Raw genomic sequence first — 23,779 nt, 5'->3', positions numbered from 1 at the left:
GGTCTGGCTGGGAGCCTGACAGAAGTTTCAAGTGACCATTATAATTACACTCACTGTTTCAACATAGGGGTTGGTTACAGACGCACGGACCCAGCACTTTGTTTTCGTAACCAGGGGACAGTGGCTCTGGCAATCATTTCCAAGACATTTAAAATTCACAGAAAGGATTTTAGAAAACCGTGTAACTACGGGAGTGCAGAGATTTCATTTAAAAGAAATTTAATGTCTCAGTAAAGTTTCAAGCTCTTCAGAGTGGATTATCTCAGCATCAGGTTCAACAAAGGCCCCATAACCCCTCCCCCTCTCCTGGGCGGTGCAGGTGGATGGGGATCTGCCCCTTCCCTGGAGGAAGTGTCCCCCCAGGCTGCTCCCCTCCCTCACCTCCTGCTTCCCCTGAACCAGGAGCCCCGGGACACTGGGACACTCCTGGGAAGGCTGGCTGGCTGGGCTGGGATTGATATCCCCACATATACCTGCTTTCGGGGAAAAGGGGACTGTGCACACTGCAAAAACTTACTGGTTTTTACCTGTGGTTTTTATTATTTAAGTGACTTCTAAATCTAGCTTGCTTTGTGCATACGCTGTTTGCAATCATTTAAAAAAATTTATTTTTAAATATTTATTTTTGAGAGAGTGAGACAGCGTGTGAGTGGGGCAGGGGCAGAGAGAGAGGGAGACACAGAATCCGAGGCAGGCTCCAGGCCTCTGAGCTGTCAGCACAGAGTCCAACGCGGGGTTCGAACTCACAGTCCGAGAGGTGATGACCTGAGCCGAAGTCAGATGCTTAACTGACTGAACCACCCGGACGCCCCTGTTTGCAATCATTTCCAAAGACCTAACTGAAAGAAAGGTACTCTGATCACCACACTAACATGAGAAACAAGAGAACTGTATTATTGTCACCAGGGGGTAAGCTGTGCAGCTCTGATGTGCACGTATCTGGGAGCTGACTGTGGATCTTAGCTTCAAAATACAGATTTTGTGGGGGAGACACCAGACCTTCACCATGACTAAAAATAAAATAAAATAAAATAAAATAAAATAAAATAAAATAAAATAAAATAAGCACCTTAAAGAAGGGAATGGCGAATAGGTTGGTAGCCAGAAGAGAGAGGAGGGTGATGTATTATACGTTTATCAAGACTCTACTTATTTCCAATGCACATTTTGGAATTCACTATCATTGATCATCTCCCGAGGAAAAGCCCATCATCCTGCTATAATGCCTACTCCCTCCGCTCCCTCCACAGCCCCCTCCAGCTCTCTTTCATTCGCCTTTCTGCCACCTGCCTTGGGCCTCCAGGTGTTCCTTGCCACTGGGTCACCTGCCAGGATTCGGCTGCCAGATGAAATCTCCCGGACACAACAGAGTAGGGTCTCTGCAACAGTCCACCTGCACTGGGGCTCAGGGTCCTGGTGGGTGTTGTTAAGGGTGTGACGGCTCCTTTCCTGCTCTACTCGGGCACCTTTGCGGACGCTCACTACTCTCTGCAGGCCTCTCTCCAGCCCCTGCTCACAGCTGTCTCTGCTTCCTGGACCAGAGAAGCCTTTTCTTCTGGGATTGCTCTTTGCTCTCCGTGTACAAACACGCCCGAGTCTGCCAACTCAGAAACCAACCTCCTAGACACCTCATCTTCCTCTAATGGTCCAGGCCCTGACTCCTCGCCCCTGCTCATCTCAACTTTTCAAGAAACCATCTACTTGCTTCCATACATTCTTTGGGCAATTGAAATTTGGCTTTTTACCTCCGCATGTCTCCCAGGATTGCCGTCGCTAAGGCAAACAAAGGCCTCCGAATGGCCAAATGCCATGGGTTCTTCTCAGGCCCTGCCATCCTGGATCTCTCCCCCATCGGTTTGCTCAGCGTTGTCCGTTTCTCCTGACCTCCCTGACCACTTCCCTTCTGTCTTCTCCATCGTCCGCTGCTCTTCCCTCAAATCAGGAGCTTCTCTAGATGTCCAGTCTTGAGTTACCAGCTTCTCGCACCATTCACTTTCCCCAGGTCACCGGGCTCCTCCGTGGTCTAGTGGCTCCCTCTCTGCTGAGGCAGACTTGTTCCTTCAGCCGCCACCTGGATGCCCTCCAGTCCCCCCAACAACATGCCCCAAACTGAACTTTTCATCTTCCCCCTTCTTTGGTGTTTGGGATCTCATTTAAAATCGCCAGCAAGCATCGAGCTGGACACCTAGGAATCATCCTATCTTCTCCTTTTCTTTACCCTTTAATTACTGCAGTTGGTACATTTTTAAATCATCCCTTCATGTTTCTCTGCCCCTTCTGGACTGTGCCCTTCTTGAGGGCAGGTAAAGTGGCTTATTCTCCAGCAGAATCTTACAGACAGTGAGTATTCACTAAGCACACTTGCCACGCGAACGCACAGTTGGGTTGGCCCGTCCACCAAATGCTGGCAATTCCAGCCCTAACGGTCACATTGACCTGGTCGTGCCATGTCTGTATCACCTTCATCTCTAAAACAGTTAGAGGGGTGCCTGGGTGGCTCAGTTGGTTAAGCGTCTGACTTTGACTCAGGTCATGGTCTCATGGTTTGTGAGTTCGAGCCCCATGTCGGGTTCTGTGCTGATAGCTCAGAGCCTGGAGCCTGCTTCTGATTCTGTGTCGCCTCCTCTCTCTCTGCCCCTCCCATGCTCATGCTCTGTCTCTCTCTGTCTCTCAATAATAAATGTTTAAAAAAATACAAAAAATAAAAGTTAGAAAATATCATCAAAAAAATAAATAAGGGGCACCTGGGTGGCTGAGTTAGTTAAATGCTGGACTTCGGCTCAGGTTATGATCTCACCATTCATGGCTTTGAGGCCCACATCAGGCTCTGTGCTGACAGCTCAGAGCCTAGAGCCTGCTTCAGATTCTATGTCTCCCTCTCTCTCTGCCCCTCCCCTGCTCACGCTCTGTCTCTCTCTCTCTCTCTCTCAAAAATAAATAAACATAAAAAAAAATTCTTTAAGAAAACATCACCCACTGTAGGGTGGACAGAAAACTTGGTATTTTGTTTTGAAAATCACATATGGAGAAACTGATCTACTCATCAACCTAAATTTAAATGCCAATCTAATATGTGCCTTCCCTCAATGCTAAGATTTACTAATGCAATGATTTTACATTCTTTTGTCTATCTCATGAAAAATAAAGAAAAGTAAGATAAATTTATTCAGATACTTGACTTAGACTCTAATCAAGAAGAAAACGGAGGAAGAAAAATGTATTCTATACGAGAAAAATATTCCTATCTGACAACATACCTATTTTTCCGCAGTCCCTCCTACCCAATGCTGCCACTGTGTGCGTCTCTGACTGTGGGAAGCACACACTCCCGGGTTGAAATATATGTGTTATGGCTGAATTATGTCCCCAAAAGTCATATGTTGCAATCTCAACCCCTAGTCACATCAGAATATGGATGTATTGGGAGATACAGCCTTTGAAGATGTAATCAAGTTAAAATGAGGTCATGGCGTGGGCCCTACTCCAGTGTGACTGGTGTCATTTAGAAGAGGAAATCTGGACACAGAAACTATGAAGTCACAGGGAAAAGACGATCATCTACAAGCCAACAAGAGGGATCATTCCTTCATGTCCCTTACAAGGAGCCAACCTTGCCAACACCTTGATCTTGGGCTTTCAGAACGGCCAGAAAATACATTTCCGTTGATCACACCACCCACTCTGTGGTACTTGGCTATGGCAGCCCCGGCAGGCCAACAGGACAGGTGGTGATTCTGCAAGTCTTACCACCAAAGTCCGAGCCCCCGAGACAGGAGGTGCAAGTGAAGCCCTATCTCCTCTGGCCTGTGTGTGTCCTGTGCTTTGGCCACTACAGGCCTGTCCCCAGTGTCCCCTGCACCTGTCCTCAGGGAACAACATCTCTCATGCCATGACAAGCCCAGGGGTGTGATCCAGCCCCGCCAATCCCGTCTCCACCCCCCGCTCCCTGAATCCACAGGTGCCGCCTTGGCGACCCAGCCGTGGCTCCCCCCCCTCAACCGGTTTCCTGCTCTATGCTTAGCCCCCTTGAGCATCTCTGACTTGGACCTTTTGTCTGGCTCTGACATGGCTCCTGGCCACTGTCTTTGTGTCCCTCTTACTTTCATGTCCTGCAGAATACAGGACAGATGCACCTAATGTCCAGAATTCCAACCTGAATTTGAGGCGTTTCCCTCCCTCTGAATTGAATGCCTCTGTCCTCTCTATTGCTTTTCAAAATCATACCGTGTCTTCCAGGAAGCTTTTCAATTAAATGAGTTCTCTCATCTCTCTGGCTTCAAAATCCCCACTAAACTAAATACTTAGTAGAGGTCTCTTGTGACACTTACGGCCGGCCTTGATTTATGGTTAACAATGAACTTGTCATCAGCTTCCTCCCCCCAAATTTAAGTTTTCTTTCTCCTGATGTGGCATCTTGCATATAGCCGGAATTCGACCTATCGAGTGCAATCAGCGACATCAAACTAACAGTGATTCTGACCTTGTATTTGGCGTTTTCTTTTTGCCGCTCTTCAATAAGGTCTTTTTTAAATTTTAAAGACACATGATCTTTACCAAGGTGCACCTGCCTGGGGAGAAAAAAAACAACAACAAAAAAACCAGCTTCCAGAACCGATCAGAATACCATGGTCGGCTTGGGGATGGAATGTCTTAGCTATACTCTACAACGGAAGAGGAATGCTGAGACATTGGAGCAGGGCCATGGGGGGGGCAGACACCGTGGAGACTAGAGCAACACAGCTGAGATGAAGAATGCGTTCTACAAAATGAAGCTTCTCTTCTAGCAACACATGCTGGATCTTTATAAATAAATGAAACAAAAATCCGGACGCTCAACATCTCTAGTCATGAGGGAAATGGAAATCAGGACCAGAGTGACTCGTGTACTGGTATGCCACACCCACGAAGATGTCAGTGACGAGGATGATGGCAGCAACAAAGCAGGCACTGCCAAGGATGTGGGCCAACTGGAACCTTTGTTACACCGCTGACAGAAACGTTCAGTGGGGCAGCCACTGCGGAAAACAGTGTGGCGGTGGCACAAAAAGTTGAACATCGAGTTCCCACGCGACCAAGCAATTCCACTCCTAGGCATGTACCCAAGAGGACTGAAAAGATGCGCTCACACAAAAACTTGTGTGTGAATGTTCACAGCAGCGTTATTCACGATGGCCAAAAAATGAAGACCACCCAATGCCCATCAACTGAGAAACGGATAAACAAAACACCGCATGGCCATACAATGGAATAGTATGCAGCCATAAAAAGCAACAAAGCCCCAACAGATGCTATGATGTAGATGAACCTTTAAACCGTGTTAAATGAAAGAAGCCAGTTACAAAAGGCCATATGGGTGTGTATGATTCCATTTATTTTTTTTCAATGTTTCTTTATTTTTGACAGGGAGAGAGTGTGAGCTGGGGAGGGGCAGAGAAAGAGAGAGAAAGACAGGGAGACACAGAATCCGGGCTCTGACCTGTCAGCACAGAGCCCATCACAGGGCTCGAACTCATGAACCATGAGATCACGACCTGAGCCAAAGGTGGGTGCCTAAACAACTGAGCCACCCAGGCGCCCCTGTATGATTCCATTTAAATGAAATGTCCAGGGGTGCCTGGGTGGCTCAGTCGGTTAAGCGTCCGACTTTGGCTCAGGTCACGATCTCGCGGTCCGTGAGTTCGAGCCCCGCGTCGGGCTCTGTGCTGACAGCTCGGAGCCTGGAGCCTGTTTCAGATTCTGTGTCTCCCTCTCCCCGACCCTCCCCCATTCATGCTTTGTCTCTCTCTGTCTCAAAAATAAATAAACGTTAAAAAAATTTTTTTAAATAAAAAATAAATGAAATGTCTGGAATAGGCGAATCTACAGAGATATAATAGTGGTCACCAAGTGCTGGGGGAGGGGAGAGGGGACTGGGGAGCGACTGCCTAATGGGTATGGGGTTTCTTTCTGGAGTGATGCAAATATTCTGGAGTCGAGTAATGGTGATGGCTGCACAGCCCCGTGAATACACGAAAAACTTCTGCATTGTACCCTTGAAAATGGCTAAGATGGTGAACTTTGCGTTTGGTGAATTTTACCACAGTTTAGAAAACTCTTGTATGGAGTGTATTGACTGTGGAGGCTGGCACATATTCAAAAATAAATACGGTGTGTGGCGGTGGCACAAAAAGTTGAACATCGAGTTCCCACGCGACCAAGCAATTCCACTCCTAGGCATGTACCCAAGAGGACTGAAAAGATGCGCTCACACAATGAGCTACGATGAGAAGGAGAGTGAAGAGACCTAGAAGCTAAATACATATTGTATGACCTTTGGATGCTGGATTCTTCCTCTCCAAAAACAAACAAAAAAGCCAGATAGAAAGGACATTATTGAGACAACCGGGTAAATCTGCATATAGGCTGGAGATGATAATATTATGGTATCAATGTCAGCGTTCTTGGAAGTGATTATGGTAATGTTGGAGAATGTCCTTGTTCTTAGGAACTACACGCTCAAGTCCCTAAGAGTGAAGCCTCATGACATCTGCAACTTACTTTCCAATGGTTCAAAGAAAGACGCGTGTGAAGCGTGTGTATGTGGAGAGGGAGGAGTAGATATGGCGTAATGTCAGCAACCGGTGACATGTCAAGTGTCAAGTGTGAAGAACCCATGTCAAGTGTCTATGGGTGTTACTGGCAGGTTTAAAAAGCTTTCAACAAAAACAGCCAGGGGAAAACATGAAGTGAAGAACACAGCATACAAAACTGAATTTAGGATGTGACTTCAGGTATGCTGCAAAGAAGCAGGGAAGGAAGGAAATACACCAGGGCTAATGGTGGTCATTAGCACATTATAGAGATTTTTTTTTTCCCTTCTCTACACTTAAAAAATATGTATTTTTCAGGTTTTCGACAATGACAACATGATCATTTCGTATAATAGGGAAAGAGTATTTTAAAAAATGATCTGAAGGTACTTGGCGTTCTTCCCATTTAATGGAGGCCAGCCCGTGGATACAGACTGCCACGGAAGCAGAGGTGCTTCCGTGAGAAACTAAGGGTGGTCCTCTGTGCAAGCAGGGGGGCCGCAGGGGGCATCTGTGAGGGCCCTGGGGCTCAGCGCACCTTCCTTCTGTCCAGGAAGTGTGGAGGTGGGGCATGGACGAGGCGGCCTCTCAAAGACTCTAACAGTGTCTTTTTTTGCTCAATTCAAGAGTTCCTAAAGTTTACGTTAGTGGAGTCTGTGCACACGGATGCATCTGGTATGAACTCGTAACAAATTGTGGAAAGGGCTCTATTTTGACTGCAGGGGCACAAGACAGAAGTCTCACGGCTGAGTTTTAGAACCCCCCCCCCCAGGGCCTCTCCTAACCCCTAGCCCGCACTGCTGGGCTCCCCGCAAGGCCCCTGGGGCACACTGCCCAGGGCACAGGAGGCTAATGCTGGGGCAAGAGTTGGGGCACCTGCGGAGAGAGAGATGGGACGCTGGCAGCAGTGGCCGGAGGGAGCAGGGTCCTGGTTCTGCCACTGTCTGGTCACACTGAGGAAAGAACGTGTTTGCTTGCAATAATTTAGTCCTAATGGAAACGTCGGAGGGCCAGTGGAGGAGAGGGAATAATCAAACTTCTAAAAGGGCACAAAAAGCTGTTACATTTCATCGTGTCTCATGTATAAAAAGCCATTACTAAAAAAAAAAAAAAAAAAAAAAAAGCCATTACTAAAAACACTGTATTTTCATTTGATATAAATAATTGCTCAATATTTACCACTTAAGGTGATTTTCCATCTCTTCATAAGTGTCCTGTCTGACTTTCTGTTCAAACAGTGCTTCCTTCATCTGTCTTGTTTTTGAAATCTCATTGCCTTGGTCCAAAACTGAGGGCAGAAGCAAACGATGATTATACCAGAGTCAAATCAGAATCATCTGCTAAGACAAAAACACATTTCTTTCTTTTTTTTTTTATTTTTTTTTTAATGTTTATTTATTTTTGAGACAGAGAGAGACAGAGCATGAACGCGGGAGGGTCAGAGAGAGAGGGAGACACAGAATTGGAAGCAGGCTCCAGGCTCTGAGCTGTCAGCACAGAGCCCGACGTGGGGCTTGAACTCACAGACCGTGAGATCATGACCTGAGCCGAAGTCGGATGCTTAACCGACTGAGCCACCCAGGCGCCCCCAAAAACACATTTCTAATGGCAAAACACAACAGCAATCTCAGCTTCGTTGCTGCTGTTCATTAACAGTAAATGTGGCAAGCAGTGGGGCGCCTGGGGGGCTCAGTCGGTTGAGCGTCCGACTTCGGCTCAGGTCAGGATCTCGAGGTTCATGAGTTTGAGCCCCGCGTCGGGCTCTGGGCTGACGGCTCGGAGCCTGGAGCCTGCCTCGGATTCTGTGTCTCCCTCTCTCTCTGCCCCTCCCCCACTCTCACTTTGTCTCACTCTGTCTCTCAAAAATAAATAAATGTAAAAATAAAATTTAAAAAAAAATTTTTTTAAAAATGCGACAAGCAATAATTCTTTCCTGTTCCACCCGGGGCTGATTTATAATGAATCGACCAGTTACCTTCTCTTAATTCTTTAATCTTCAATTTCCCTGGTTCTTGGTTTAAAACAGTTGCCACAGCAAACGGATTTGATAAGTCCACTGGAAATCTCAAGTCGTGATATTCAATTTCCTGAGACCAAATCAGGAGGGAAAAGTCACTTATTTTGCTTCTCTATCATTCCTTCCAGCGTGTTGAGTGTAATGCGCATGTTACCTTAATCTTTGGGGGCTTTATTTTTGGTGGCAGGTGGTGAAAATTTATGTGTGTCATTGCCTTTTCTGGAGGAACATCCACTCTCTTAGAAAGAGCATTTAATCTTTCAAATTCTTCTAATCTATAGTTTAAAACAGGTATTAAATTAGTATATGATCCAACAATGCAAGGTTCCTATTTTTTTTTTATTTTTTTTTAACATTTATTTATTTTTGAGACAGAGAGAGACAGAGCATGAACGGGGGAGGGTCAGAGAGAGGGAGACACAGAATCGGAAACAGGTTCCAGGCTCTGAGCTGTCAGCACAGAGCCCGACGCGGGCCTCGAACTCACAGACCGTGAGATCGTGACCTGAGCCGAAGTCGGACGCTTAACCGACTGAGCCACCCAGGCACCCCAAGGTTCCTATTTTTTAAAGGATTTTTTTAGGTAATCACTACACCCAATGTGGGGGCTCGGATTTACAACCCCGAGATCAGGAGTCACATGCTCTACTGACTGAGTCAGCCAGGTGCCCCACAAGCTTTCTATTTTTAATGTTCCTTCTGGTAATACCATGGCTTTTGGTCAATTAATGACTATATCTGCACTGAAAATAAATTTATGTGCTAAAACAGTGGTCTACTAGGACGCCTGGCTGGCTCAGTCGGTAGGGCACGGAACTCTTGATCTCAGGGTCGGGAGTTCAAGCCCCACGTTGGGCGTGAAGCCTACTGAAAGAAAGGAAGAAAGAAAGAAAGAAAGAAAGAAAGAAAGAAAGAAAGAAAGAAAGATTTATATTAAAAAAAAGTAAAACAGTGGTCTACTAAAATAAATGCAATGTCAGTATACCAGCGTACAATCATATGTATCAAAATAGTCTACCAATGGGTGCTTTTCTTTACCTTCTTGAAGAATATAACAAGAGGACAATGTGACACACTGAAAAATGCTCTCACAGTCTAGTGTGATTCATTTCTAGGCTGTTGGTTTTCAACAGCTAAATCTACTACATTAAAAAAAAATCTTATACTGATTTATCTTCCTAGTAAAAGAATGATTATGGCCACTGTTTACAGTAAGTTTTTTTTTTTTTAGAGAGATAGAGTGCACGTGTGCACACACACACGCATGTGTATGTGAGGGAGAGGGGCAGAGGGTGGGAGAGAGAAGAGAATCTCAAGCAAGCTCCACACTCCGCTTGGAGCCCAACGTGGGGCTTGATCCCAGGACCCTGGGATCATGACCTGAGCCAAAATCGAGAGTCAGATTCTCAATCAACTGAGTCACCTAGGCACTGCCAGGAAGATCTTTTAAAAAGCAACTCGGACTAATATTTGAGATCTTTTCTGCAACTGAAAACTGTCTTGGACACATGTAGGTATAGGCAGTGCTATTACCGTGCCTACAGAAGCTACCGGACTTATTTATTATGAGATGTAGTAGAACTGCGTCACGTTCAATACTGTGAGGCATTTCTTCAAGCTACAATATGTGAACACTTGTTTTGCAAAATGACTTATGTCCATGATATTACAGAAAAAGGAATACCCTAACGTTTGCTCATTCTTAATTTTTTTTAATGTTTATTTTTTTGAAAGAGAGAGATGGAGCACGAGCGGGGGGGGTGGGTCAGAGAGCGAGGGAGACACAGAATCCGAAGCAGGCTCCAGGCTCTGAGCTGTCAGCACAGAGCCCGACGCGGGGCTCGAACCCACAAGCTGTGAGATCATGACCTGAACCGAAGTCAGATGCTTAACGGACTGAGCCACCCAGGTGCCCCTAACGTTTATTCATTCTGACAATCACAATACACATGCTGAACCCCTACCCCCACTGCATAACATGGGACACACCAGCAATCTCAAACTTAACATTGCCTACATAAGAATATCTTGAAAGGTCGATAGCCTGAGAGAACATGACCTTTGGCAAGACACACATTGACTGAGGGCTGCGACGTGCAGGGCAGAGGCAGCGGGTCGGGGGGCGAGCTGTGGCCCAGTGTCCACATCTCATCAGAGCGTCGACACCACTCTGCTATAAACATTGGGAAACATTTTTGTTTCCACATCTTTGAAGGCGTGGAAAAACAGTCTCCTCACGCAATCTAATGGCTGACGATGGAAACGAAGGGGTCGAAGAAAATGGTAAATTTTAACAAGGAGTTACTCAGGGAACTTGAGGAATTCCATCATACACCATATTCTGCAATGACAAAAACCAAACAAGACCCAGAAACCTATGAATCTTTCAGAGAGCACTGAGGCCAGGATAATTTTCTTCCTTCATGGTGGAATTTATATGTTCTAGTACTATCTACAGTCTGGGGAGATACGTAGGTCTTGAGGCACAGTCCTTGAAAACATCAAGTGTGTACTAAATGAGACATTAAATTCCAGCTGGGTGACCAAAACATAGTAGTTTAAAAACAGGGTATGTCTGCATTTGCATGGTGCTTCTACTGTGCAACGGCCTCGTATATTTAAGAACATGTCTTGGGGGGGCTCAGTCCGTTAAGCGTCCGACTTCGGCTCAGGTCATGATCTCGCGGTCCGTGAGTTTGAGCCTCACGTCGGGCTCTGTGCTGACAGCTCAGAGCCTGGAGCCTGTTTCGGATTCTGTGTCTCCCTCTCTCTCTGACCCTCCCCCTGTTCATGCTCTGTCTCTCTCTGTCTCAAAAATAAATAAACGTTAAAAAAAAAATTCAATAAAAAAAATAAAAAAAAAAAAAGAACATGTCTTGGGAAGCAACAATCCATTCAAGCGAGGTCTTTAAGAAAGCCATTTGTACATCACAGCATACGACATGAGACGGCAAATAGCATTTTGTGTGGCCAGTTACCTAATACCAGAAAAATTACTACGGTCTTTCCCTCATATCCAATGCTACTTGTTCATTGCCAGGATGATTTTATTTCTACCGTGGTTACTTGCGGGATTCGGGTTCAGCAGGCCACGTTAACATCCTACAGTTGATTTAGTCTGCTTTGAATTTTTAGGAAGAGTCATGACATAAATATATAATCATGGAGTTCATTCATATTTTGATATGGGGGTGTTACTCTACTTTCAATATGCTTAATGATGTCAACGTGGGATGTGTATCTCTATGTGAAAAGGAAACTCCAGATATGTTTTTATCCTTTTCAAAACATCTGTAAGGATTTTCCTTATGCTGTGACAAGTTTTCCTTTAGCTTTTATACAAATCACGCATATTAGGAAAAATGTGTAACTTTAACCAGATATATTGGGATATAAAAATACACGCTCACAGTCAAATAGAAATAGAAGTTCAGAAAAAATTTGTTACAAAGTAAAACTGAATCTCATTTCACACCTTTACTCTGTGAATCCTGATGAGTTTAAAAAAAAAAAAAAAAAAACCTCCCATGTGGCACATTTTCATTTTTGCCTTATGTTGAAGTCACTTGTTATACCTGACTTCTTTTAGCTCCTCTGCTGTGAGTGTCTTCAGAGTGTAGACTGTGTCCCATAGGGCTTTGCAATGGACACTGCGCACAGCAGGCACTCAACTAATTATAACATCATATTGAGGCACCTGGGTGGCTCAGTCGGCGTCCAACTTTGGCTCAGGTCATGATTTCACAGTTCATGAGTTCAAGCCCCACGTCGGGCTCTGTGCTGACAGCTTAGAGCTGGAGCCTGCTTTGGATTCTGTGTCTCCCTTTCTCTCTGTCCCTCCTCTTCCCTGTGACCCTCCCCCACTTGTGTTCTTTTTCTGTCTCAAAAATAAACATTAAGAAAAATGATGTCATGCTGAAAATTTGAAAATAGTTATGCTGTTCCTGTCTTATGATTTACATTTAAAATAGAGTGTAGGGGGGCACCTGGGTGGCTCAGTCAGTTAAACATCTGACTTTGGCTCAGGTCACGAGCTCGCAGTGTGGGAGTTCAAGCCCTGCATCGGGCTCTGCACTGATAGCTCAGAGCCTACTTGGGATTCTCTCTCAATCCCTCCCTCTCTGTCCCTCCCCCACTCTCTCTCTCTCTCTCAATAAATAAATAAACTTAAAAAAAGTAAAAAATAAAATAGAGTGTAATACATACATACGATCATGTATGTAATGTGTAATGTACATACATGAAATACATGCATAAGGTCAAAACTCAACCAGCCCAGCAGTAGTAATCAGTAAAAGCAAGTATCCCTCACACCACCTTTTCTTGGTCATCTCTTCCCCTCTCAGTAGGAACAACTACTGCTACAAACCTAGAGCTATTCTGTGCATTATTATTTTTTTAATTTTTTTTTAACGTTTATTTATTTTTGAGACAGAGAGAGACACAGCATGAGCGAGGGAGAGGCAGAGAGAGAGGGAGACACAGAATCGGAAACAGGCTCCAGGCTCTCAGCTGTCAGCACAGAGCCCGACGCGGGTCTCGAACTCACAGACCGCGAGATTGTGACCTGAGCCGAAGTCGGACGCTTAACCGACTGAGCCACCCAGGCGCCCCATATTTTATAAAGAGTATTTTATGAAAGCTCATCATCTTACGTACGGTTGTAATGGCATTCTGCTACAAGAAAGAAAGAATGGGAAGAAATGGCGACTTAGGAATTACTTTAAACAAATTTTAGGAAGAAACAAAAGACATTCCAAAGCAGCCATACGGTAAAGCCACGTTGGGACAGCATGTTCCGGTGAAGACACATTCGTATGGTTGAGAGTTGAACTGTGAGATCCATAGCTGCATTTTTATTTGTGCAATCCCATAGTGAAATGGTGTGAACTTCACGGTCACATTCATCTTCCCGTTAGCCGGGATTAGTCCTGAGGGGAAAGAAAAGAGACGATTCTTTCTTGTCTTGCGAAGTCCAGTCAAAGAGGCTGATACACACACAAACATGTTCTTCCCATGGTAAGTACAAGTATTTCCATGCTCTTTTCATTAAATCCATGTGAATCGACTTCTACATGTTTACGCTGATCTTATTTACCAACTGCTATGTTAATCCTTCATAATAATTGACTGTCACTTATATAAATAGATATATGTCCATCAGCATTAGTCAGACGTGAACTCCCAGAACTATCATCTTTAAGCCAATTACCACTCGTCGATGTTAATGCTGTAAGCAACAAAGAATAGCTAGGAACACGCATAAAAGTTTCTGTCCAGGTAATTCAGTTTCCTGCATTTTGGTGTAATTGGATTCTCTCCTTCCAAATCTTTGGGACGGACTACTGCTCTCTCTGAAGTCAAATATCCCAGCTTACCTTATTTTTCTTTTCTATCTCTGATGCCAAAAGGGCTTAGTAAGTGCTCAATAACAGGGAAAGGGAAAGAAAAGGGAGAAAGAAAAGGAGGGAGAGAGGGAGGAAGGATCAATGTGGTAGATACAAGAAGGGTTAATGCTCTCTCTGATTTCCACTGAAGGCTCTTTGGTTTGCCTTCTAGATGAGTCCTTATGCCCTCATGTGTCTGGTCTTTGCACTATCCCTGCAGAGGTCTTATACTTTCCCTCCGAATTGCTTGGCATACCCTCCTTCTCATCTACGCCGTCCTCTCAATCTTGTCCCACTGTCTTCCTTGTTCTCTATGCACAACCACATGGACCTTTTATGTGCCTATCCAAGCATTCACTAAGCATTTACTGTGTTCCAGGCAACGTTTTAGGCACCTGAGAAACAGCAATAAACAAAACAAAGTCCCAGATCTCACAGACTTTACATTCTAGCTGGGGACTGAAAGCAAACAAACAAATAGATGAATATAAAAAAAAAAAAAGTCATGTTATGAATACCAGCAAGAAAAGTAAAGCAACGTATGGGGGAAGCAAGTGAAATGAAATGCTCCATTTGAGACATAATGAACAGGAGGCTTCTCTAGTGAGGAGATGTTGCAGCTGAGACCTGAAGGAAGGTCATACACATTGGGCTCCTGCTGCCTCAGGGCCTTGGCACGTGCTATTCCCTTTCTCTAGATCTTCTTTTAGTTTTTGTTTTTGTGGTTTTTTTTTTAGACACAGCAAGTAGGAGAAGGGGGAAGAGGGAGAGAGAACCTTAAGCAGACTCCACGCTCAGCACAGAGCCCGACATGGGGCTCGATCCCACAATCCTGGGATCATGACCCGAGCCAAAATCGAGAGTTGGATGCTCAACCGACTGAGCCACCCAGGTGCCCCCTCTTTAAGTTTTTTAATCCTACTCTCTGAAATGACCTCTTTTTGCCATCTGCCTTCTCCTAGACTCAAACATAGTTTTACAAAAGTAGGAACCTGCTCATTACTGTGTTCCCAGCTCAATAAATACTAGTTGAGTGAGTGAATGAAACTTAGTTTCATTCACTAAGTTTCATTCACTCACTCAACCTCTGTATCACGTGAAACTCCTCCTGACTCCTCATCCCTAGGAGCCTTCACTCCCTTAAACTTGTATCAGCCCAAGGGCCACCTGAACTGTTGCCTGCTCAAGTTTACAGCTCTCCCCCTGGACTGCACACCCCTAAGGCTGGCAGCAGGCCCCAAAGCTCATTTACCATCCCAGACCCTTAGCTCAGTGCTTCAGAAATAGGTATGGGTCAACTTCCTGAGAGCAGAAGGCTAAACCTTTAAATGACACCCACTAGTGACCCAAGAACTCCCTGCAGGGCATAGTGAATCAGCAGAAGAGCTCGGTTCTATAGGCCAACCTAGGATCAGCTGAATACAAACCCATGTGCTACAGGTCCATACCTTGACCACCCACCCGGTCAGAAAATAAAACATCATCTGACCCGCAGTTCACTGGGGGGCTTTAGACTGCTTCTGCTCCGGCTCATTAACTTAAAATAATAAGAACAAGCTCTGGAGCAAGGATTAATGTTTGCCTTGACCCGGCTGATTTATTTTTAAGTGCTCCCGGCCCACACCTAATACATAAAACACACTGGAGGCGTAACCTGGGCAACCAGAGTGGACAATGCCTTTTCCATTAACGGGGACACCAGTTAGCACAGCTCCGTTAACGGAACTTGGTTGCGGCTGATTGTCAAATGTTAACAGCTCTTAAAGGTGTGCCTAGCAGTCCTGGCTTACTGCTTGGCAAAAACTAATGGTGGGAGGAAGGAGAGCAAGTTTCATGTTTTAACAGTAAGAACCCCCCCGTCCCCAATTACTACTTTATTTTAAAAAGCCCAAACCAAGATTTTATGGGTTCCGTCCACTCTGGGGGCAATTTCAGATCACTGCCCTTAGATCAGCAGGGATACTGTTAAATTGCAGGGCAGTGAGGGTGTAGGGCAGAGAGAGAGAGGAGGTAAAAACTGAGAAATGAACTAAAGGCTAAGAAAATCCTAGTCTATCAGTAAAATGGCTATAACGAAGAAAACATAGCAACACTAAAAAATACTATAATGATTCATGAAGTGACCAGAAAATACCACTGGATCTTTGCCTTGATTTTTGTTTTTTTATATATTTTTGAGAGAGATAGAGAGTGCGAGCAGGGGACGGGCAGAGAGAGAGGGGGACAGAGGATCTAAAGCAGGCTTTATGCTGACAGCAGCAAGCTTGAAGCGGGACGCAAACTCGCAAACTCTGACCTGAGCCGAAGTCAGATGCTCAACCGACTGAGCCACCCAGGCGCCCTGACCTTGATTATAATTATGTAAAGTATGCATAAACATGGCCAGCCACCCACAGGAGATTTGTTAGGGTGATTAGGCCCAGGATGGGGATCATTTTTTATTTTTATTTACTTATTATTTTTGGGGGTGGGATCATTTTTTAAACATTTCTTCTTTCACGTCCATATAGTGTCATTACAATATTGTTATCCTTTTTAAGTAACTTTTTATTTCAAATTCTCAGAAAGCACAGATCATCCTCCCTAAATTATCACAAAGCCCTCATGCTTGAAGTATTAGTAAGTATTGGTTTTAATCTTCCAGGATTTAGGGTTTTACGAGCTGTGCGATGTGGGGTAAATTTCTTTATCTGCCTAAGCTCCGGGCAGGGATTTAATAGCGGATAGTTTAAAAACTGTCCACGAACAATCCGTTGACAAATTCAGTGTTTTGGATTCACTGGATCACAGAAGGGAGGGCTTCGAGACTCACCACCATGAACCACATGCCATCCACAGGGACACTCACAGATCACTGCCACTGCCCAGGGTGTGTGGACAACAGAGACCCTGGCTCACTGGGCCCCATACGAGCTCTGTGACTTGGCTTGTTATGTTACCCGAGGCTCAATTTTCTCAGCTGTAGGATGGGACAAGGTTTAAAGGAGAAAACAGTGTATAAAGTCTGGGATAATGCTTACTTAGGAGGGAGTGTGTGTCCTATAAATGTGTCCTTCCCAACATTTGTGCCAAATATAATGAGTAATGCCTTATTCTGTATTATATTATCGTTAAAATGTCAGGAGGAGGGGGCCCCCGGCTGGCTCAGTTGGTGGAGTGTGCGACTCTTGATGTCGGGGTTGTGAGTTCCAGCCCCACGATGGGCATGGAGACTATTTTTGTTGTTGTTAAAGTTCAAAAAAAAAAAAAAAAAAAACAAGATGTCAAGAAAAACTTACACAGTTGATTGTGGAACAACATGAGGGGGAAGAGCACTCACCCCCTGTGAAGTTGAACACCTACATACAACTTTTTTTTTTAAGTTTATTTACTTATTTTGAGAGAGAGAGACAGAGACAGTGCGAGTGGGGGAGGGTCAGAGAGAGGGAGACAGAGGATCCCAAGCAGACTCTGTACCTTCAGCGCAGAGCCCAATGAGGGGCTCAAATCCATACAACCGTGAGATCATGACTCCAGCCAAAGCCAAGGGTCAGACGCTTAACCGACTGAGCCGCCCAGGCGCCCCTCCTGCATATAATTTTTAACACCCCCAAAACATAATGACTCATAGCCTACTGTTGACCAGAAGCCTTACCAATAACATAAACAATTAACACATATGTATAAGTTCTATGTGTTTCATTTTATCTATTTTTTAATTAATTAATTTTTAAATTTTTAAATTTACATCCAAGTTAGTGAGCATATAGTGCAACAACGGTTTCAGGAGTGGATTCCTTAATGCCCTTTCCCCATTTAGCCCATCCCCTCCTCCCAAGTTCTATGTATTTTATACTGTATTCTTACCATAAAGCAAGTTAGAGAAAAGAAAATGTTATGGAGAAAATCATAAGGAAGAGAAAATATATTTACAGTTGTGCTGTACTTACTGAAAAAAAAATCTGCGTTGAAGTGGACCCAGACAGTTAAAATCGGTGTTGTTTAAGGGACAACTGTACCTGTACCTAAAAAAGGAAGAGGCAACAGCCTCATGGTGCCAAGCCACTGGGATGGGTTTCCGAAAGCACCGGGTCTTTCTTTTTGCTTTCTTTTTCTTTTTGCTGCCAAACTCAGGCTATTCTACAGGTCATGAGACAAGGACTGGGCTGCCCCGGGAAGGTCTACTTAAAAAAATTTTTTTTGCATTTATTTTATTTTTGAGAGGCAGAGAGAGTCAGAGCACAAGTGGGCGAGGGGCAGAGAGAGAAGGAGACACAGAATCCGAAGCAGGCTCCAGGCTCCGAGCTGTCAGCACAGAGCCAGACGCGGGGCTCGAACCCACACACCGTGAGATCATGACCTGAGCTGAAGTCGGATGCTCAACCGACTGAGCCACCCAGGTGCCCCTGGGAAGGTCTACTTTAAATTTTAGGCCTGTGGACTTTCTGTAAAGGGGTGAAATATGGGCCCTGAGGCTTTCAGTTATCAGTTCATTTCTAAGCTTCCTGGGAAGAGCCAACGCTTGCTCAGCCGCAGCAGGTGCGGGACGGATGCTAACAGCCAATTACCCCCGATCTTCCTTTAATCTTTCATTCTGTTCTCCCTCCAGCAAGCCTTTGTGACGGAAACTAGAAATAATCAGTAAAGTGAGAGTTTGGGGGGGATCTTCCTTTTCCTCCTTGTCTACCAAGTACCCAAAATGCAGGCCATGGGAGCAGGATCAGAACAGCTTGGGGACCCTACCTGTGCTGATGGGAAGCTGAGGGGCAGTCTGAGCAGGAGGATGCTGGGGAGAGGCAAGCCAGGCCACCAATTCATTTTCTGTCAAGCCTGTAACCTGCTGGCAGGGAGCACTGAGTGTAGCACCCACATGTTACATGGCCACCGTCCTGGGCGCTGTCCAGCACGCAAAGACAGCTCCGGGGAGGCCAGAGAGACTGTATGGGAATGCTTATAGCTGAACTCAAGAGCTGCACGAAGCATCACGCACAGCACCTGCACTCCCCATCGCTCACGGCGACACAGGGAGCCACCCCCTGAGCACGCCCCCAGTTCACCGACGCCTCAGCAAAGCCCAACTGTGCCACCACCCACCCTTCGCCATTTTCACAGCCAGTACCCATCCAGGCCAACCTGGCTTCCTTCCTTCCTTCCTTTTTTTTTTTTTTTTTTTTTTTTAAATATGGAATGCTTCACGAATTTGCATGCCATCCTTGTGCAGGGGCCATGCTGATCTTCCCTGTGTGGTTCCCAGAGGCGAGCCCTGGGCTTCCTTCCTGAGGACAACCTGCTCCCTACTTGTGCTACTCCAACCCACTCTCCCCTCAGGAGCGTCATGAGGCCCCACCTCCTGCTGAGAGCCCTCCACTGGACTCCCTCCCAGCTCAGAACCAAACCCTCAGCTCCCCGGGGCCTCTCCAACCTGGTCTCCCCTTGGGCACATCCTCCAGACATGCTGGGCTTCCAACCTTATAGCGATGGTGGCTCCTGTGCTTAAAGCCCCCTTCCCCAGTTCCTGACCACCGACGGAAGCAGTCACCTGGTCACATCCCCTTATTTTGTTTTTCTTCACAACCACTTCCACCCCCTGGACAATGTCCTCCTTGTGTGCCTGTGTCTCTCCCCTGAACTGGGACATCAGAGAGGGAAGCAGGACTGTCTTGTTCCCTGGGGCAGTCCAGAGCCTATCGGTACCTGATGCACAACAAGTACTGAGTGCTTAGTTCTGGAACAAATGCAAATGGGGGGCCACAGGGCAGGAAGCAAACCCAGCAGCAGGAGGAACCGAGCCCAGCAGCATTTCTGGTACAAGACGGTGAAGCGAAACTATTCTAACTAGAACACCCTGCTGGAAAACTCACCAAAACTCCAAGAAGCAAATGCATAAAATGGAAGAGAAGGAAAGTCTTCCATTAAACAATCCCAAAGCCTGAAAAGCAGCACGCTTACCAAATACAGTAACACCCCCAAAACTTATTCTGTGAGCGTTCCACAAGAGGAGCAAACATTTCTAATAAATTTCAACTTGACAAACGAGCCACGTCTTGCAACGCGAGTAGTGTGTGATGCCGAATGTCACGTGATCACAACTGAGCCCATGGTTCTAGAAATTCGCTTTGACATACGAGTGCTTTGGAAGACAAGCATGTTTCCGGAATGAACTATGCTAGCAAACCAAGGTTTTACTAGTGCAAAGTAAGGCATGGGAGTGTGCCGGGAGCTGGGAGGGCAACAAATTTCCCCGAGGATAAGGGGAATGGCCCTGAAAAAAAAAAAAAAACACTCACTAGTCTTTGATTAAAGAGATAAAACGTGGTATGTGGCTGGGCCCTGGAGAAGCAGGGATCAGGACAGAAGAGATGTGACCTCAGCATCCTAGAATAGCGGGGGAGGCAGCTGAAGAAGTAACTACATTGCCCTGACATTTCTATGGCCTTAGACCTGGGACCGGGAGGCTGGAGGTGACATGACGGGGACAGAGCAGAGCAAGTGACCACAGAATGACAGCACACAGCACAGAGGACACACCCTGCCCTTGTGAGCCTGAGGCAGTGATGGGAGATGTCTTCCCAGGATGCCTGAGCCCACGGACTGTGGGCCAGACCCTGGTTCCAATCCCAGCTCTACCCTTGGGCAACTCACCTAAACACTCCATGCCTCGGATTCCTCATCTGCAAAGTGGACATAATAATAGCATCCAGTCATAAGTGTCATTGGGAGTATTAAATGAGTGGTGTTGAGGTGCTGGGGTGGCTCAGTTGGTTAAGCCTCTGACTCTTGATTTCAGCTCAGGTCATGATCTACCTCAAGGTCATGAGATCAAGCCCCACATCCAGCTCCATGCTGACAGCACAGAGCCTGCTTAGGATTCTCTCTCTCTCCCTCTCACTGTCCCTTCCTCCACTTGTGCGTGCACTTGCGTGCATTCTCTCTCTCTCAAAATAAGTATTTGTTAAAAATGAGCAGCACTGATGTCTGGCACGTGGTAAGCACCGTATAAGCATCAGCTGCAATTGTAATTATTATCACCGCCATCATTTCTTTCCCCACGTTATCCTTCTGCTGGCAGCAGGCCCTACTCAACGCTGAGTAAAATGCTGAGTGGAACCAACATTTTGTGTTATGCACAAAAAAACGAAAATTCAAAAATTAATCCACTTTGGAGGAGGAAGGGAACATAAGCAAAAGCCGGTGAAGAACACACAAGCAAGGAAGGGAGAAACACAGGGAGAGCCGTGGCAGGGAGGAAGAAGGAATCCGTACAGAATTAAATTATTTTCAAGAAGATAACAGATAGCAGGGGCAAAGGGGAGCCAACCCATACACATAATTTATATGCCTGAGGGAAAGAACAAAGCAAATAGAAGATTAACGTATCCAGTTTTAATAGTTGAAAATTTTCTGAAAACAGGGGCGTCTGGGCGGCTCAGTCACTTAAGAATCCAACTTTGGCTCAGGTCATGATCTCACAGTTCATGGGTTTGAGCCCCATGTTGGGTTCTGTGCTGACAGCTTGAAGCCTGGAGCCTGCTTCGGATTGTGTGTCTCCCTCTCTCTCTGTCTCTCCCCTGCTCGTGCTGTCTCTCTTTCTCAAAAATGAATAAAAATTTAAAAAAAAGAAAAGAAAAAAAAAGAAAAATGTCCTAAAATAATGAAAGTTCTTTCTCTCCAGACCAAAAGGACATGCGATGTTCAAGGAAAACAAATGATATGGAGCAACACCAATACATATCTTGGCAAATTACTTAACCTCAAGGTTGAAACAAAAACAAAAAGAAAAAGAATTCTAAGGGCATCCAGAATTCACCTTGGGTGGGTAAAGATTCCGACCAGCCTCTGAATTCCTAGCAAGTTCAAAGCAAAGGGCAATCAAGCAACGTCTACAAAGTTCTGAGGTGACCAAAGCTGTACGCCAAGACTTTTAGACCCAGTCAAGTTGTCCTTCAAGATGACAGGCTGCAGGGACGTTGTCAAACACGCAGGCACTCTCGGTATGTTGCCTCCAGGAAACTTTGGTTAACAAGCCGCTGGATTACATAGTCCAGACAAGCCAGGAGAAAGGACGGACGTGAAGAACTTAGAGTGGAGAAAACATGGAACAAGAATGGAGGGGACACCCTGGTTCCATTTAAATAGAAACTAAGCAACTGTGGCATTTATGGTCACAAGGCAGAATGCAAAGGCTGTAAACCCAGATAAGGTAAGATAATATCACCGAACAGGAAGCCATAAGGAGCGGGGGTGGGGGGTGGGGGGAGACAGTTATGGATGCTACTTCCCCTTTCTGCACCACCAAGACTCTAGCTGAACTTGAAGCATGCAGCTGAAGGAAGCAGTGGCTCTGACCTCTTAATCCCTTTTCTTTTTTTTTTTAATTATTTTAATGTTCCTTTATTATTTTGAGAGAGAGAGACAGAGTGTGAGACACGGAGGGGCAGAGAGAGGGAGACACAGAATCCCAAGATGGCTCCAGGCTCTGAGCTGTCAGCACAGAGCCCGACGCGGGGCTCAAACCCACGAACTGTGAGATCATGACCTGAGCCAAAGTCGCATGCTTAACCGACTGAGCCACCCAGGTGACCTTTCATAATCTCGTTTCTTAATTTTTAGCAGTAAATTTTAGGAATATCACGTTTTTAAAGTTTTTACTTATTTAATTTGAAAGAGAGAGGGAGAGAGCACATGAGTGGGGGAGGGAAAGAGAGAAGGAGCAGAGAATCCCAAGCAGGCTCCACACTGTCAGTGCAGAGTCTGATGCAGGGCTCGATCCCACGAGCCATGAGATTATGACCTGAGTCAAAATCAAGAGTCGGATGCTTAACTGACTGAACCACCCAGTCAGGGTATAAGGTACCCTTAGGAGTATCACTTATATCAAGGAAGTTCATTAATTCCTTTGGCTTCACCTGTTGTGTTTTTTTTAAATCAATATCAAGTAATGAAACATATTTTCATAACAAACATATTTCATTTTTATAAAGCCATTTCTTAAAGAAATACTTACGTTTGCTCATCCCACTATCTCCCACACTTATTTACACCCAGAGCTTTTCTTGTTTCCCTCTGTCGTTGCTGTTGCCTGGTTTTGGGCAAGTTGCCTTTCCCATACCGGCCCCTTGGGACCCCCAGAAGGGCCTGTTCTGTAAGCAAAGCTGGCGTTCCCTTCCAGTCTCCCGGAAGACAGGCTTTTCCAGCAGGATAAAGGGTTGGGTCATGCTATCCTTGGCCTCTCCCTGGACCTCCCTGGGGCTGGCACTTCTGCATGGGCAGTAGGGGTACAGAGTTTGGTCAAAGCACAGGAGTTGGTCTCCGGGCGAAGTCCACTGAATGGTGTTGGTCAACTGAGCTCAAACCAGCCCAGACTGACATGCCACCAAATGATCATCTTGAGCAAGAGATACCTAAGGACCCTGAAGGCAAGGAGAATACACAAGGCCTGGTTGAGAGCTATTATTGATCTCCCTAACTTTTCTGTCACAAAAGAGAACATTCCTAAACTCTTAGTCTTGTGATACAATTCTATTTGGCTTTCTCTCCTATTTCAAGGATCCTATATCATTACTCTTCCAGCTTAAGGGGGTGGTTGAGAGCTCGGGGTCTGGAGTCAGACAGACCTTGCTGCCTTGGGCGAGACATCTGGCCTCCCCGAGTCTGGGTGTGGTTGCTGTAAAAAGGTGATGCTAAGAGTTCTCATCGGGTTGTAGAATGCAATGTAGTAGAGCATCCAGTGTGCTTAGGACAGCGCCTGTCACATGCTTAACAATTAGCAAACGGAAGCGATTATTAACATTACGCCAGCTACTCTATGTACAACCACTGTCACCCAT

The 23,779-nt window shown here is 45.6% G+C and overlaps 1 protein-coding gene and 1 pseudogene across 1 annotated transcript in view; both read right to left on the bottom strand.

Annotated features, from left to right (window-relative positions):
- The window catches only part of CFAP221 (cilia and flagella associated protein 221), a 104,624-nt gene that overhangs the window by 40,370 nt on the left and 40,475 nt on the right, over positions 1–23,779 (bottom strand). The window contains exons 7-11 of the mRNA XM_047085581.1: positions 13,358–13,517; positions 8,741–8,861; positions 8,545–8,656; positions 7,749–7,857; positions 4,481–4,568 (exon numbers count right to left, since the gene is read on the bottom strand). Coding sequence (XP_046941537.1) covers positions 4,481–4,568; positions 7,749–7,857; positions 8,545–8,656; positions 8,741–8,861; positions 13,358–13,517 — 590 coding nt within the window. The remainder of the gene's footprint in view (positions 1–4,480; positions 4,569–7,748; positions 7,858–8,544; positions 8,657–8,740; positions 8,862–13,357; positions 13,518–23,779) is intronic.
- On the bottom strand, positions 19,129–19,222 carry LOC124516761 (uncharacterized; annotated as a pseudogene).

Source organism: Lynx rufus, unplaced genomic scaffold, assembly GCF_022079265.1.
Source record: "Lynx rufus isolate CCGP_SWC_20201006 ecotype Redwood Valley unplaced genomic scaffold, mLynRuf1.p SCAF_2, whole genome shotgun sequence".
Classification (NCBI taxonomy): domain Eukaryota; kingdom Metazoa; phylum Chordata; class Mammalia; order Carnivora; family Felidae; genus Lynx; species Lynx rufus.
The sequence above is the reverse complement of the archived record's forward strand: the minus strand, read 5'-3'. Positions and strand labels throughout refer to the sequence as shown.